This window comes from Maylandia zebra, linkage group LG19 (assembly GCF_041146795.1).
Source record: "Maylandia zebra isolate NMK-2024a linkage group LG19, Mzebra_GT3a, whole genome shotgun sequence".
In the NCBI taxonomy this organism is placed as follows: domain Eukaryota; kingdom Metazoa; phylum Chordata; class Actinopteri; order Cichliformes; family Cichlidae; genus Maylandia; species Maylandia zebra.
The window spans coordinates 23,596,789-23,613,391 of NC_135185.1; the positions used below are offsets into that span (position 1 = coordinate 23,596,789).

The following is a 16,603-nucleotide window of genomic DNA, read 5'->3' on the forward strand; positions in this document are numbered from 1 at the left end:
CAAACTTTGGCTCTGTTTGGCAGGATGGCGCTGGATGGGATCCGGATGCCCGATGGCTGCTATGCCGACGGGACGTGGGAGTTGAAGATTCATGTCACCGACCTCTACAGGGACGTGTCGCTGAGGGTCACTGGGGAAATCCACATCGGTGGAGTCATGCTCAAACTGGTGGAGAAGTTAGGTATGCGAGTGTGCTGCTTGCTGGAGTGGTTGTGACTATTTTAATCAGCTAATCTAAAGTGTAATAAACAGGCACCGCGTGGTCTTAACACAAGAAAGCAATCCACAGTCAATAAGCAGATACATAATTAGATGTATTCCTGTTGTAATAAACCTTTCCTTGTGTCATCCTGCCACTGGTGAATTTCTGACGTGTGGCTGATTTGTGTTATCTGTTCATGTTTGCTGGGCAGTAAATACTACTTCTCTTCAAATTAGATGTGAGCATCCACACAGAAACACAGCTCTTCTTGTGAAAGCACAAAGTCTATATGGGCAAAGCTTAAAAGTATGGATTTAGGAATCAGAAGGAAAGTCAGAGGAAGGGGATCAGTTTAGAGTCTGGACACAGTTTGCTATTGTTTTTGAAAATAAAGGGCAGCCTGTTGGTTTGCCTGTGCAAATTGCTTAATGAGAATAAAAGTTGCTTGCAACCAGCTCAAACGGGGCTTAATGTTGCTCTTTGTTACCCTGCAGCATATATGGGTCAGTAACCCAAGGTATAAAATGAACCATACACTGTTTCCCTCCCCCCACTCTTTCATGAACTGTTGTGTAGCTGCAGTTATGCACTTGACAAGTTTGGGTGAAAGTAAGCATAAGAGTCTTCTGTTCCAGCCACTTGAACACAGCCCTGTTTCATGCAGTCTGCAGAAAGGTCAGTAGCGGTGGTGGTTGCAGTGCCATTTGGGAGTGACAGTTTGTTGTGTGTTGACGACGCTTGAATGCTCAGAATTCCTGCAGCGCTCCAAGGTTTTATTCCCTGCCCATGGTACTGTTTTTAGCTCTCCTGTTAGAGCTCCACATAATTGAGGTCTTTGTTCGCTGTGGTCGACTGTGCGGAGTGGCATCTCTGCTAGGAGAGGGAAGTGTTGCTGACAAGCGTGGGACGAGATGAATTCATTGGTCTTTCTGCTCAAGGCATGGCTTTGTCACTTTCTCTGAGTTAACTTTTCTTCACCTTCTTGGCCATGTAGTGTACTGAAAGCACATCAAACATTTGTTGGTGTTTGTGCGTCATTACGTTTCATACATGGGATATGATAGGTTTATATCGTAACACAAAAGGTGTTTTAGGTTAGACCAGTTTTATTACAGTTAAATCATCATGTATCAGAGGCCGCATCAAGGCTGATTGTCTATCTTTTGTTTTCACCATCTCTAATTTCTGTTTTCCTGTTTGTAAGGATGTTGTCATTGATGACTTATTCTTTTATTCTTCTAATCTCCTAAAGAATCCAGTGACTTGAGGTCTTCACGTCCACAACTGAAAATAGTTTTGATTTGTTAAGCTTGATGTTGGCTGTAAAATAGGAGGAGGTGGGTTCACATATTTGTTTGTGCCTTTGTCACATCCCATCAAACAATAAAAAAGTGCTGTAGCTTCAGCCTTGTTTACATTCATAAAATATATTGGAATCTTTTCCATACTGTCATGTTGCAAGCAACCTTTTTGCAGTTAATTTGGCTTACTCAAGTATACTTCAGTAGAGCAGAGCTTGTGTAGTAGCATTAAATTGCTTTCTGATGGTTTGATGTTTTTGTGCTTTCTAACATGTTTATGGAGACTGTTGGGACTTTCTTCTATCCCTAAACACGAGTTTGTTTTCCACTGTAATCATTAACCAATAGACAGTATAAGTTATCCACATGACTGCACTTTGCAGGACAGCATGCACTATTATTGTCACACAGAATTTTGGCTGCTTTGAACACGCACTTCTTATCTTAGTTGAAGTTTTGTTACTGTGTTGGTGTACAATATGAATTGTTTGTTCAAATTACATTCTGAGTTTGGGGGAAATGAAAAGCAAGACATTTTCAGTAACCTGTTTCCATATCTCGCAGCTCTCGGTAGTGAGAGTGCTGCGTACTAAACACCCTTCAAGTGTTGTCGGGTACTCGCTGTTGGATTTGCTGGTGGCTTGGTCGTAGTGGTTATACATAGATGGCATTTCTCACATGGTGCTTTGAGAAAGAACACAGGTGTAAGAGTGTTTGCAAGCAAGGCCTCTGTCTCACACTCCCTCCTCTTTTCGTATTTTGGTCTTTTGCATTTTAAAATGAAGGAACCACCTTTTGACTCAGTTTTTTCAGCTGCTTTCCACAATGATGATAGCACTGTTTTGTTTGCTGTCAGCACCATTTGTTAATATGTGTGATAGGGTATATTTGCACACACAGTACGTATAATAGTTTTATGAGCGTGTTTGTGTGTGTTGTCTGCCTGTTATGCAAAGAACAACAGGCTATACATTTGTTCCTATTAGTAGTATTTGTCCATGTGTTTCCACATGCGAGTATGGTTGTGTGGGTTGGTGGGTGTGTGTCAACCGCATGCATCCTGCTTTCATCATTCAACCCTTCCTCTGTGCTGCAGGTCTCCCATCCACAGTGCAGGCTCAGATGGCCTTCGATAATGGATTAAATAGACAAATGCCAGGAAGGCACTCCGCTATTGATCACAGCAGCGGACACTGCTTCCATTTCCCTGCAAAACTCCAGGAGAGCAGTATTTAAAGCCAGCTGATTAACCAACCCCTCGTCCCTTGCTCTTATAATCCTTTCATCCTGCCATTGTGCTCAATCATTGGCGCTTTCTCTGACTTTGTTGATGTTTTCTAAAAGTGCTGCACTCCTCTCTAAAAGGCAATTCTGCGCCATTTAGGAGGCAAAACAAGTATTGTACAAACAACATTAGGAAGTTGTGCAGCTTTTAGTTTGGGTAAACTGGGGTAAAGTGCATAATCGATTAATGTTTTAGAAGTGGCAGGCCTATACTCTATACAACTTCCTCTCCCTCGCTTTCTACTCTAATTTCTTCTTCTTTGCAGGAAAAAAATATATAGTTTCATCTTTTTCCCGCAAAGAAGAAGAAATTAGAGTAGAAAGCGAGGGAGAGGAAGTTGTATAGAGTATAGGCCTGAACTGTCTCTCCTGTTGCTGTCTGTCCTCATTGTGACGTTAGCTACGCTGCTAAAATTCCATAAAAGTCTTCGACGAAGCAGGAAATGACTCCAAAGGTTTGGCATGCTGCTCTGGTCGCTGCCGTCATTGCTGGAGTCTTTGCTGCCTGCTTCAACCACCTACTGCTCTGTTTCTGTCTTTTCCTTTCTCCATGTTTCACTCTGACTTCACCCTCTTTTCTCTGTTCCACTTTTTTCAAATATATTTTGATTATTGTGTCTGAATATTCAAAACCATCCACTTCTCTGGCGTAGCAAGGCTTAATAATCAATAGCAAACACAGAGGTACACAGGTTTGTTCATTTACACTGACTGTTAAGTGTTACAAAAATAGAGCTTGCATATTTTTGAGAGTTAATGTGATTGTTTCCAGTGAGTGACCTGCAGTTTTTGGATCCCTCACCACAAACCCACCACAGAAAACCTTTGCTGCATGTCCTCAATGCATTTGTGATGATCACCATGTTCTTTTTTTGTTAAGTGTTGAATTAGGATTGATTTGCAAGTGACTGTAATGTTTGCATTGAACAAATTTGGTTTTCAAGATAATACTTTATTTGGTCAGCTATTTAACTTTGGTGTCTTTAATAAAACTGATCTTGCCGCTGCTGCAGGTTGTGGTGACCAGAAGGCCCTGGTTTAAGACGGTGGTGTCCAGGTTTCATTGGGGAACAGCTGCCGTTTAGCACAGGATGTTGACCTTCCGCTATGGTTTTTCTTTTTTAAATGCACCTTCTCCTGCCTGTGTGCCTTGCATCCTCGCCTTGGGCTGAGGAGAGAGAGATGGGTCTGCAATATCAGTTATAGCTTTCCCGAGGAGAGCGAACACATCTCTCACATCTTTTACTTTTATTACAGTACACAAAGGACAACACTGATAGGTGGTTATAACCACCTGTGTTCTGTTTTCTATCATCGTGACCCGACACACGGTTTAAACAAATTGCTATACTTAATGAGACTCATTGATTGTGGCTGTGGAGCCTTTCGAAAGGTCTGCCCTCATGAAGTGAGAAATGGCCTGGCAGGCTGTGTGTTCATCTTACTGTCTAATCTCTCTGGCAGGAAGTACTTATCCTAAGTGGTGGTCCTGCCCAGGCTAGAGCTTTCCTGTTTCACCGGTAAGATGCTGTGATTGTGTTGCTCTGTACTTAGACTTGCAAATGTGATCATATGCTGGCCATTGGTCAGTATAATTCTATACATACTCTGTGTTGGCCATATATAGAAGTGTTTGGCAGCCCAATTAGGTCTGCTGAGCTACTTCTTTTTTCTTTTTTCCTTTTAATATTCAGCTGATTATACAGCTGAAGTTGATGCAACCAGAATCTCATGAGTGCTAGGTTCAGAGCTTGAGCTATTAGTGGATTAATTTAATAATGATTCATTTAATGCTATCAAGATTATGATTTACCCACTGAAAATGGCTGGTAATCTGATCCCCTTTACAAATGTAGATTTGAAAAGTGCACCATTATCCAGTTGGATTTTAATATCATTGTTTTCCATTGCCTTCTCTCTGTAAGCACTTGTATGAAAGGACTGCTGTTTGTTATGGATGATTTAATTAATTATGTTTGGCATCTGAAACATGCACCGGAACAAAATATTATTGGCTCCTCTGCGACACTGATGCCAGGTTGTTGTTTTTTTGCCCCCCCCCCCTCCCCCCCCCCCCCCCGACCTTTCTGTAGTACAAACAGCACAAAGGATCCAGTGGAAGGAAATGTTAGCGCTCCACATTGTTGTTGTAACACCACACACCTGTGTGTCAATGGAGTAAACTGATCTGGAGTTTTTGTTCTGCTTCTCAGCCCACATTCATTCATTTTAAAGCTGTCCCCACCTCTTTTTTCCCCTCTGCTCTCCCATTCATAGAGAAAAGTTTTGTTTCAGTGATCAAATCATCTGAAATAAGAGTTTCTTAGCTGCCTCCAGTATTTAGAACTTTCACTTTGGTATGTTTGTTCTCCTGAGAATTTCTCATGATGTTGCAATATAGTTTTTTGCCATCCAAATCACAGGGGCATCAGCGGGCCAGCTTATCACAGTCCTGAAGGCACGTCTGGTAGGTTTCATACATGGAGGACAAATGAGTATTGTGTATCTGTTCCACTGATCTTAGTCCCAGAGTAACTTTGTAATGTCATTATTCCACCGGGTCCCTGAACACTTAATTGCATAAAGCTGTGTTAGGGTGGAGGAGGAGTACCCTCACTGTTTTGCTGTGTTTGGATTATGACACAAATGGATACAAACTATCTGTCTCTAAGGAGTTTTCCTTTAATAGCCCTCTGGCCTTTCCTAATGTATCAAAGCCAGCGCTGTTACACCCTTTTTACTCCTATCAGTAAATTTCATGTTAGGATATCTCATTCAATGTTATAAAAGCCTAGTTCAGCAGCTCTTACACTACCATCTTACGTGTAGGCCTCCATATTGTCTTCTTCATTTATAGTTGAAGCTGCTTGATCTTGTCCTGCAGAGTTGTAAGTTGCTGAGATGAGACTGGGATGTAAAACTGTAAGGCCTTGATTTCACTTCATGTGTCAGCGAGTGCACGAGGGTCTGCTTGGTTTCTGAGTGACCTAAATTTCATCATTAGGCAGTGAGCACGAGGGGTAATATTAAATGGGCTACTTACGTGGCACTTTTCTAAGTGAAATTCACCCATTTACACATACACATTCATGCAAGTGCTTTTTCCCTATATGCCTAAACACTTTTAACCTAAAGCCTAGGTTTTACCGCATTGCAGCGATAGACATCTAGATACACGACAGACGAGTAGCCATTTGGGTAAGCAGGAATTATACTTTCCACATCCGGGAGTCTGCTAGGGTCCACTTTGGTCCCAGTGGCGTAAATTTTGAAATCAACGAGCTGGGGTTTATGCAGACTTTAATGTGACCATGACTCGTTCGCAGAAAATTTACATTACAATGCTCCAACTACGCATTCTCATCAGGTGGAGGACCTCAAGCGTACGTCAAACAAGTATAACAGCAATGACTACTTGATCATTGTTGTTGTTGCATCTGCAGTGGAGTCTAATCTAGGCGTTATATGTCTTTTGATGTACGCTCGAAGACCACTGCCTGGGGCACATGCGTAGTTTGTGTATTCTAATGTAAATTCTACATGGACGAGTTGGTGTGGTCACAGAAAACAGGCAGGCACAAGGACTGTCTGATGACAAAATTTATGTCTCTGGGACCTGAGTCGATCATGAAGATCTTACAGACACAGATAGTATAATTGCTGCTTAACATTCACACACTTTTATTTCATTGGAGGCAATTTGTGGCTCAATATCGCCCAAGGATTCTTCAACTTTAAGGTTGGCGAAGCCAGGTATTGAACCACCATCCTTCCCATCAGTAGACCTGACCGTGATGCCTGCCAATTATATGCGACTCTGGGGTCTTTTCTATAGATTGTGTAATGGTTCACACGCGCTGCAGGCAGTGTACTTCAAAGAAGTACAATAGGAGTAAGTACTTGGGTGTGCTATTCATGTCTATATATAATCAAAGGTTAACTGAAGCAAAAAAACTATCCTGGCTGAAATCGTATCTGAAATCTTATTTGAACTTGTTATTTTCAACTGAAATCATAACAACAGACGCGGCCAGTTTCCTGTTTGCAGGAGAGACCAGCTTGGTCTGGTTTTAGCTGCTGCTGACAAATGCTGGGGCTCATGAATCTGTGGCTGTTTCATTATAAAAGTATTATTACTGTGATGTGTTCACACCCACGACCCTAAGTGGGGTAAGTTTCCATGGATAGATGGAAAGTCCAAAGTGTTCTGCACCAACACTGGTAAAACATGTTAACAGAGACAAGTTACTGTACTGTTCTTTTAGACAGTGTCACTGCCAATTAAACTTTAAGCCAACGATAAAAAAAGAGTTCAGTAAATGTAAACCTTAATAAAGCTAGCAGCCATGAAAATGCAGGGTAGATCTTTTTCCTTCGGTGATTACAGACCAGTTCTTAAAGGCCACTGTTGTGGTCATTTTCCTCCTTTTTAAAGTAAAACTTGTTATTGTCTAGCAATTTTGGTTGAATGAAAGGGTGTTGACCAAACAACCAACCAGATTACCTCTGTACCTTGTACACAAGTGTTCAAGTATATACCAGCCTAATGTGAAAACCCAGAGGGCCTGTTTATGCTTGAAAAGATGTAGTTTGTAGCATGTGATGTAGGTGGGAAGACAAAAGACTAAAGACCTTTAAAGGCGTGGTGAAACCGTCATGAAGATGACGTCAGTAATGGTATAGTTTCGAGTGTTGTTGTGTAAATAGAAGTCTTCTAGGCTGGGTGTGTGTGTTGGGGGGATTTATAAATTCCAAAATACATCAGAATGCACTTAAATGGTTTTTGGGCACTGTGTGTATTGCATATTTCTTTCCTTTGATAAATGGCATGTTTGAGGTATTGGAAGAATTCTGTGTTACGTAACAAAAGAGGCTGAAGTAATCTCAGCTAATTTAACTTAGCCTGTCAATGGAAAGCACTGCAGTTTTAACAGTGTTGCTTTGTGAATAGCAAAGGGATTAACACTGCATGTTTGTCTTATTAACTTTACACTTTTCTTAGTTGTGTATCACATGGAACATGTGCATCGTGTGGCTGTCTTCTGATGTGTAGTGATTAACACTGTTTACAACTCCATACATTGTCTTTAACACCAGCTGCTGAATTCATTGTATCGCTTTGATCTTTAAATACAATCCACCGTGACTTTGTCTGATGCCCTGCATACAGATACTGTCATCACCTCTCTTTTTAACCTGTTGTGCACATGTTGGCTATCTGATGTTGATGCTATCCAGCGTGACCGTACGAGCTACAAAGAACCTAAAAGCCATTTGCTGTAACTCTATTTTAGTGCATTGCAGTTGTTGGCTGTATCTTTGCTTGTCAATACCAACCTTCACCCTGCTTTAGATGTGGAATATATTTAGAAGGGCTTTCTCTTTGTACAGGGGGAGAAAGTGTGGGTGTGTGTGTGAGATATAAGGCTGCACTGTCTTTGTTGTGTATGAAAACAAATTGTCACCCTGCACCACTTCCCCGTGGCGTCAGCCAGAAGTCACCAAGGAAACTGCATGACCGAGCTAATTTTTATCAGCAGCTTAAAAAAAAAAAGATACAATCTTGCACTGCGTGGCTTTGGATATCACTGACAGCTAACAGATTTGTTGTGATAGCCACAATCATTTTGTTCTTTGCTAACACAAGAAATAGTCTAGAGCTGTAACCATGTCTTCTCTTAAATCATCTCCATCAGTGAAGCTAGAAATGAGCCTGGATTTTGCTTTAGGCAACAGCTGACTGTCACTGTGCTGGTTGAAACCCAATAAAGAGAGGGCATGAGTCACTGAGTCCACAGAGACCACATCTAAGAATGACTTGTGTGGTTTTTTTGTTGTTGTTGTTGGCGTCCCATCATCGTGTGGCTGCAACAATTAGGTAATAGGTTGTTCATCTAGTGATCAATAGAAAAATAATCAGCTATTTTCAGATCATTTATGTTTTTAAAATTCCGTCCTTTGTGGGCTTTTCCTGCTCTTTTCAGTCTTATTTGTTGGTAAATTGGTTTGTTAATGGAAGAAAATTGGCCGTTTCATCATTTCAGGTTGAGCTTCAAGAAACTGAGAGAGACACTTTGTGACATTTTAAAGACTAGCTGATTAGTTCAGAAAATAAATATAACTGTTAGCTGAAAACATGGTCACATGATTGCAGAACTGCTGGTTGTTTTTTTTGTCGTCATTCTGTACATTTTAGAAATATAGAAGCATTATTCCAATTGAGAATTGGTTTCCATTGATCAGATAAGATTTATTTATGAGCTTATGACATTGTTCTGCAACAGATGCAAACATGAATGTTTTAGTTTTTGGAGGCATGAGGACAATCGAAGATGTTTCTGTATATTTAGTGTTTTTCACAGATAGACCTTCATTTTGAAATTCCTCTTCCTGATGCTTCCTATCACTTGTCCTCTCACATTGTGTCCCTAGACAGAGCTCCTCCCCGTCCTCTGCTCATCCTCTTCCACTCCTCCTTTCCATGACCTTTCTCTCATTCCCTTTTTCTCATGCTTTTCTCTGTTGTCCCGTCCTCTCCCCCTCACAGACGGGCTCTCTACACACAGTCACTTAATATAAACTGCACCGATGCTGACTAAAAGAAAATGGATGAAGAGGCAGGATGTAGAAGGGAGTGGCAGTTCAAGCCCTTTAGAGTACAATTTTTAGCATTGTCTGTCTGTTGTCTTTTTTGCTAAATGCCTCCTAAAACAATGGCATTATTAATCCGTCCTCTTTTTTTTCTAAACCAGTAATTCTGGTTGTGGTATCTGGTGCACAAAGCAGAGGAAGTGGTCTTGGTTGAAAGCTGCGGCAGTAAGGGTGACGAATGGGGAAAGAAGTTGGTTGGGCACAATTTATGAATTAATTTCGCTTGTTAAATCATGAACACGCACATAACACAGGGAGCTAATTTAGTTAGTGCATGCATAAGAAGACCACCCTCCCCTAGACTAATACCCACACCTCCTCACACATACTCTGTATCATCTGTCATATCCTGCAGAGGTCATAAAACACGGTTTTCCCATTCTCTTTCCCCTCCTCATGTCATTCAAGCTGTACACATGCGCACGTGCGCGCGCGCGCACACACACACACACACACACACACACACACACACACATCATTCTGTTAAGGCGCTGTGGGTCCACATTTAATGCAGCCAATTACTTAGGCCCCCCATTCCTCTGGCTGCTGTATTACGTCAGGCTTGGCAGACTGCATTTTTAGCTGGTAGATGCCATTGGCCCTCCCTCTATCTGTGGATTGAGTTACCATGTTACAGCTTTAAGAGTCCAATGGAGGCCTGCCCGAGCTGCCCTTATCCAATCACGACACATCGACCCACTGCGTAATGATACAAGCAACGAGACGATAAAGTCGTGTCCAGGAAGGTTTTGGCATAAGATGGCAACAAAGAAACAGAAGCAGGGGCCGTAGAGAGCTTCTTGAGGGTAGCTGAGACCAGCCAAAAAGTGCACTCATGTCTTGCCACAGATTGTATGGTGGTCATGCATGCCGAGTATAAGGATATTTCTATAGAATGTGGTCTGTGGTGAAGACCTGAGTGCCAAACGTTAATGCTAGTTGTTCTGCAGGGCTCCCAGACACCAGAAATTACAAGGTTGAAAGAGGAAAAACTGTGAGCAGAGTTATGAAAATACATTCAGGATTATTTTCAGATTTTCTCTCTGTGCTCCCTCTCATTATTTCAGCCTTTAATAGCTGTAGAAGACTTAAGGGAGCAGTTTCTCTAAAGGTAGCATATGAAGTTGTTATCTGCACAGCTGAGGCATCAGAACTGCTTGATGACAGCTAGACCCCATGCTGCTAAAGCAACTCTCACAGGGCTTCAGAAAGCCTGGAATCTTTTCACTCAAGTACCAAGTGTTTGCCCACTGGAGTAAACAGTGCCAACAGCCTGACAAACAACCCCTCCCCAGGAGAATTCACAGAGCCCTAGGCTTTCACAATGCCATCTGCATTGACATGCTGGTGGCCACTCTTTTCCTTAAACTTGTTCTCCCCATCTCTTGTAATCCTTTCCTCAGCCCAGTTTGCTTTACTCACATCTCAGCAGTCTTGCTTCCTTGGTCTAAGGAGAGACAATCTGTTGTTTCACTTCCTCACCCACTAATCCCATTCATTCAGCTTTTAGGCAGAGTCCGCAGGAGTGTGTCAACAGTGTGTATAGATGCCTGTATGTAAAGGTCGTGGAAAACAACAGCAGCACATGGAAACAAAAGCCCACCATGGTGGCACCAAACTGTTTGACTGACAGAGAAGGTCGCAAAGAGAAACATTCAAGATCATCTTTGCAGTCTTTCACTTTGATGTACTTTTCAATTTATAGAATGAATTACCAGCAAACATCAACATTATAAAGGGAAAATGGATGTGAGGTTTTGCGCTGTTCTGTGTGTAACTGCTGCTTGCTCACAGTGTACTTGAAGGTAATTGCAATCCATTATGGCTCCAGTTTGTGCATTATTACCTGTGTCCTTCCTCGTGTCATAACAGCAGAAGATGTAATGAGCTGACAACGTATTCTCTCCTGTGCTACCAGCCTTGAATGCAAACTAGGTCGGTGTCCTTAATGAGGAAGAAAGCACATATTTTTTTCCATTAATGTACAGACTCGATAATTCATTGAATTAGAGTTAGTTGAGATTAAATAGCACAATTGGAAGCTTCATAGGGGTATTTTGTGGTAAAACCTTTCCCTTAGTCTGCATATGTAAACTTTACTGAGCTTTTGTATTTTCTAACTGAAACCTGAATCATGATGTGCCAATATACTGTATTTGCACTATATTCCTGTGATCTGACTATTGGTTTCTTATCTTTGTAGGGATATCAAACGTCTGTCTGACAATAGGTTGTTGACGAGCATACAGACCTTTTTCAAACACCCTCACTGACCCCGCAGTATCAGTATCGAATGATTTGATTAAACGGTGACTGAGCAAACTGACGTCTCTGTCTGGGCAATGACTCACTAAGAGCATAGAGAGACTCAGAGTGAGACTGAGAATAAGCTGGAGAAACAGTGAAGAGGTATGTGGGTGGAGGAAATGAGACCGATCTGGGAAATGCCTTCCTGAAATAATGTCGGGATAATGACATCACTACTCGGGGGACATCTGAAAGTAGTCAAAAAAAAACTTCAGGCTTATTCACGTCATCTCAACTATCAGTCTGCTAACAAGACTGTTAAATTTTACTCTTGATCATAAAGGAACACGTGCACAGTGTGGGGTACATAAATAGCCGGTTGGTATTTTAAACACCGTGTAAAGTTATGAGCCTTTGAGCTAACCGCTTAACTTGCGTGGCTAATTTGTGAATGTATCCCAGTCACTGATGAATCGCATTAATACATGAGAACAATGGTTTTAACAGAGCTACCACTATGTCTGTGAATATTCGGTTTTGCTCACCACTTTGATTTGCAATTCAAATAGAGCTTCAGCACATTGCTGAGCTGCTCACATACAGACGAGAACCAGGTGATCTGCAAAACAGATGCTTTGAGTTCCCTCAAATCCCTGTGGTTTTCACCTTCCCCTTGAAGTGAGACACATACACCATGAGACTACAGGTCAGTCGCTATTGTTGGTGATCCCCTGCAGAGCAAAAGCCTGGAAGCAATGCAGGGTTTTGGGTGCCTTGCGTCTGCTTTAAAGGGATCACGGTGTGACTCTGGAACAAAGAGGGCGGTATGAACCTGATATTCCCTCAGCGTCACACAAACAGCCACGTCTTTCACACATTCAGTCTTTTCCCCCCCTCCTCTGTCTTTGACTTCACCGTCTCTGCAATAATGTGCTGGTGCCCCTTTTCAATCAAGTGTGACCTCCAGCTGGGAGGGGATATACTTGGTTGGGTTATCAGTAGAGTGTTATACAGTGTTCTACCATACAGCAATATAAATGCTCCGTTCTTTGCTTAGTTTTCTTTGCAGCTTTTCAGTTTACATATTGATCACTGTAACTTCTCCATCTTTTTCTGCCTTCTCTTAGATGTAAAGAGGGACTGGTCGGACCATGCTCTCTGGTGGGAGAAGAAGAAGACATGGCTGTTAAAAACCCACTGGACGTTGGATAAGTACGGCATCCAAGCTGACGCCAGGCTGCTCTTTACGCCGCAGCACAAACTGCTACGGCTCCAGCTCCCCAACATGAAGCACATGAAAGTCAAGGTCAACTTCTCTGACCGGGTCTTCAAGGCCGTGTCGGACATCTGCAAAACTTTCAGTGAGTGAACGATCGACTCCTTTTCAGAGGAATAGAATGAACAGTTTTATTTTAAGTGGACATGTGAAAAGTTCTCATGAAGCCAGTGTGAGATGAGGTGTTGTTGGCAAGTAGTTATGTATTTGAAATTGTTTCACTTGCAAAATGGGGCATGCAGTTTACTTATGCACACCCTGTTTAACTGGAAACTTCCTGTGGTGATAGTATTTTTGGAAAAGGTCTAAAATGCTCGACATCAAACATAGCTAATCATGCCCTTCCTCCCTCTTTGTTTTTATCCCTGGCAATTTGTTGTGTTTATTAAACACAGTCTAAGCTCACAGAGCCAAAGTGGTGTCTCCTGACTTTCAGCCCAATCTAAAGTCATGTCCTTGAAACCTGGGCTCCAATCAGTCTCACAATAATGTTTCGTAAACAGAGATTATTTATCTGTCTCAGAAACAAAGGTGTGCAACAAGGTACACAGAAATGACTCCTACTGTTGGTCACAGTCTCCTTCTTATAACATCAGTTCTAATTTAAGTGTCCTCCATGGCGTAACTAATGCCTAAAGGTCACACGCACACACTATAGATATTTGCTGATCTGCCAAAGATGACTGAGGTCACATGCTGGACTCCAACAACCCCTGACCTACTAACATCCACTTTTCTTCAGCTCAGATCTCAATCCTTGCCCCTTGCCCCTTGCCTCTGCCTCTCAATCACTATCTACAGTACAGTTTGAAGGTTTGAAAAAACTCCCACGCACGTGTATCCTTAGACAGGATCATAACACACCTGTTGTGTCCTGGTCACTGAACTGTGTTCGGCAAGTAGGATCCGGGGCTCCAGTGACAGGGTCTCCTTTTGGTATCGCTTGACTTAGCTTTTAGTTTAGTTTCTGCAGAGCATTTTATTTAGTGTAAATATACAAAGAAGCTTTTTTTGAAAATACGGGGCAGAGACATCTGTTATATTCACATTTACATAAGCATACATTTTAGAAAAACTTATTTTAGCTGACTTTGCAAGTTGCAAGATTTTATTTTCAAAAATAGAGAGTGGGGATGTTTTTTTTCCTTTTGCTGTAGATGTATGACAGTTTACAGTTGCAGTGACCTGGAAGCATTTTTTGTTATTTGGGCAGCTTTCAATTTGACAGTTTCCTCTGCATAGTTTCTCCTGCCTGCCTGTGAGCTGCATAGTGAATACGAGTGGACAGGAAGAGTGGAGGCCTGTCCAGCTGGCCTTTGTTTCAGACAGCAGAAAGGGAGGAGCAGGTATAGTGAAAGACGGAAACCAGATTTGATTCTTCTTTTTTTCCAGTGATGATGAGCTTGGCTTTAAGACCAGATCTAGTTCTCGTGTTTAGTTCTTCAGTCATTGGGTTACTTGTGCAAGTCTGCAAAACAGAAAGAGAAAACAGTTTTACAACTACCTCATGCAACAGTCTTTTACTTTGCAGTATTAACAAACATTATTCTTTCCTCCAAACTAATGTCTTGTCTGGTTTTTAGTCTCGCTAGAGCAATTGAATTCTGTCAGTGAACATCCAGCATAAGAAATCAACATAACACTCTCATTGTCATTACATACTTCTCCCATGTCCAAAGCAGCTTGTTCTTGACAAATGCACTCCATCTGGTAAGACTGGAAAAGAGAAGAGGGCTCAGCAAAAGGCTGATGTACTGTAATACACAAAAATCACTCAGTTCCACTCCTGTTTTGACCTTACATCGTGTCCTCTACTGCTTAGTTGATAGGAAAAAGAGGCATTTGGGATTTTCCACAATTAGTTTAAAGATAACAATTTTGAACTCTGTAAACAATTCAGAGTTCTCCAAAATTATATTTTTTCCACTTTTTGTAATGTCTTCTGTTTTGTGAAGAAATGCAACTACAATGCTACAGGGAAAACTTCTGTCACAATTTCCTGGCCCAATTCACACCAAAAGATACTCAGCTTAAAGTTTTAGAGAACAGAAGAAATTGTTGAATCTTCATTTGCTTAATGATGCAACCAATAACTTCGGTATATTGTGTAATTAAAGTTCAGACAAGTCATGAAATCCAACTCACTCCCCAATCCTGATGGATCAGCTAATGTCATCCCACAGTAGGGTGTACTGTTGTTAGCTGCCTTTCCTGCAAGCTGCTTTGCACCCCACCAAAATTCCAGCTCCTCCTTTTGCTCACTGTGCCATCTTCACAACCTGGTTTCTCATATTGACTAAATATATATTCAGCCCACCCACCCACACACACACACACACACCCTCTAACACCATTTGTTCTGTGAGCCAGCAGACAGAATGTACTCTTCATAACTGACTAACACATGACTGGGGACATTGGAGCCTGAGGTGGTGCAAATCTGCTGCCTCCCTTAGAAAAGCGTCATTTCAGACTAACAAGAGTCAAGCTGCTGCACTCAGAGCAACTGTGCAAGCTCTTTTAAACTACTGTGCGCTTGAAAACCAACACAGAGGGTTTTCTATGGAATGGCTAATAGGCAGCACCAGTAATGAAATGTTACAGTGAGCCATTAAATAATGTCTGGCAAAACAGATTCATGAGTAATTTGTCAGTAGCACCTCACATGAAGAGTGACTTTGAAGCAGACATCTGTAATTTTTTGGTCCCACCACTTTGTCCTCAAGAAACCTTTCTGATTTTTGTATGGACCTTAGCTCTGTCGTTTTGGTCCAGCAGAGTTATGACCCATCAACCTGTGGCCTGCTTGACTGGGCCCAAATGTGCTCTCAACTGTTGTCATAACACAGGAGTACTGTGGTTTGGCCTCAGCTCCATCTCCTAAATGTAAGTGCATCATTATCCTTTCTGAGTTGCCTTTTAGCACATATTTAGCCTTGTGTCTGACAGAGAAAGAGAACTGTCACTCTTCCCAAGCCACTAAGGCCGTTTGGTATAGATTGTCAAAGCCAGAGTGAAAAATAGTACAAGAGACTTGTGCCATTTTAAGAACTGAATGAACTCGTAGTATGATTTGACTTAATATAAACACCAAAAGTTTATCATTCCTTTATGTGTAATCAGCTCAATTCTTGAAACATATAATGCAAATGGTGTGTGTGTGTGTGTGTGTGAGTCTTTAGACCTGTGACTCAACTGCAACATCTAGCTTCCATGTGTGGTGACAGCAGAGCCTGTTCTGAAACTCATGTGAGCTTGGCTTGGAGCTGCATGAACCAGTTCTCCACTCCACCTGTTACAGGTGCAGGTTTGAAGTGCCCTTCAGCGCTCAGTAGATCTTCTGAGCTGAAGGACTATCCTCGCCACTTGTAGTCCTTTCCACTGGGAAAGGTTTTCCATATTTTATATGGAGGACCGCTACAGCACCAGACTGGTAGCATGTGAAGCAAAGGGCCCGGCTTGGTGGTGAGCAGCTAAAAAGAACAGAACTAAAAAAAAACAAAAAAACGAGTCGCCAAATATCCTAGGCCTGTTGTTAACATACCTGGGCAGCCCGCCCAAGTAAAGCCTATATGTGGGAACTAGACCACCTATTCTTAACATTTAGGAGTATGCAAGGGAAACACAGGAACCAGATGATTC

At 41.9% G+C, this 16,603-nt stretch overlaps 1 protein-coding gene across 4 annotated transcripts in view; it reads left to right on the forward strand.

The window, feature by feature from the left end:
- fermt2 (FERM domain containing kindlin 2) overlaps positions 1–16,603 on the forward strand; it is a 36,894-nt gene that overhangs the window by 1,381 nt on the left and 18,910 nt on the right. For all 4 annotated transcript variants that reach the window (XM_004540347.6, XM_004540349.5, XM_004540350.5 and 1 more), the window contains exons 2-3: positions 24–181; positions 12,813–13,046. In XM_004540347.6, the coding sequence (XP_004540404.1) occupies positions 25–181; positions 12,813–13,046 (391 nt within the window). In that variant the 5' untranslated portion in view covers position 24. The remainder of the gene's footprint in view (positions 1–23; positions 182–12,812; positions 13,047–16,603) is intronic.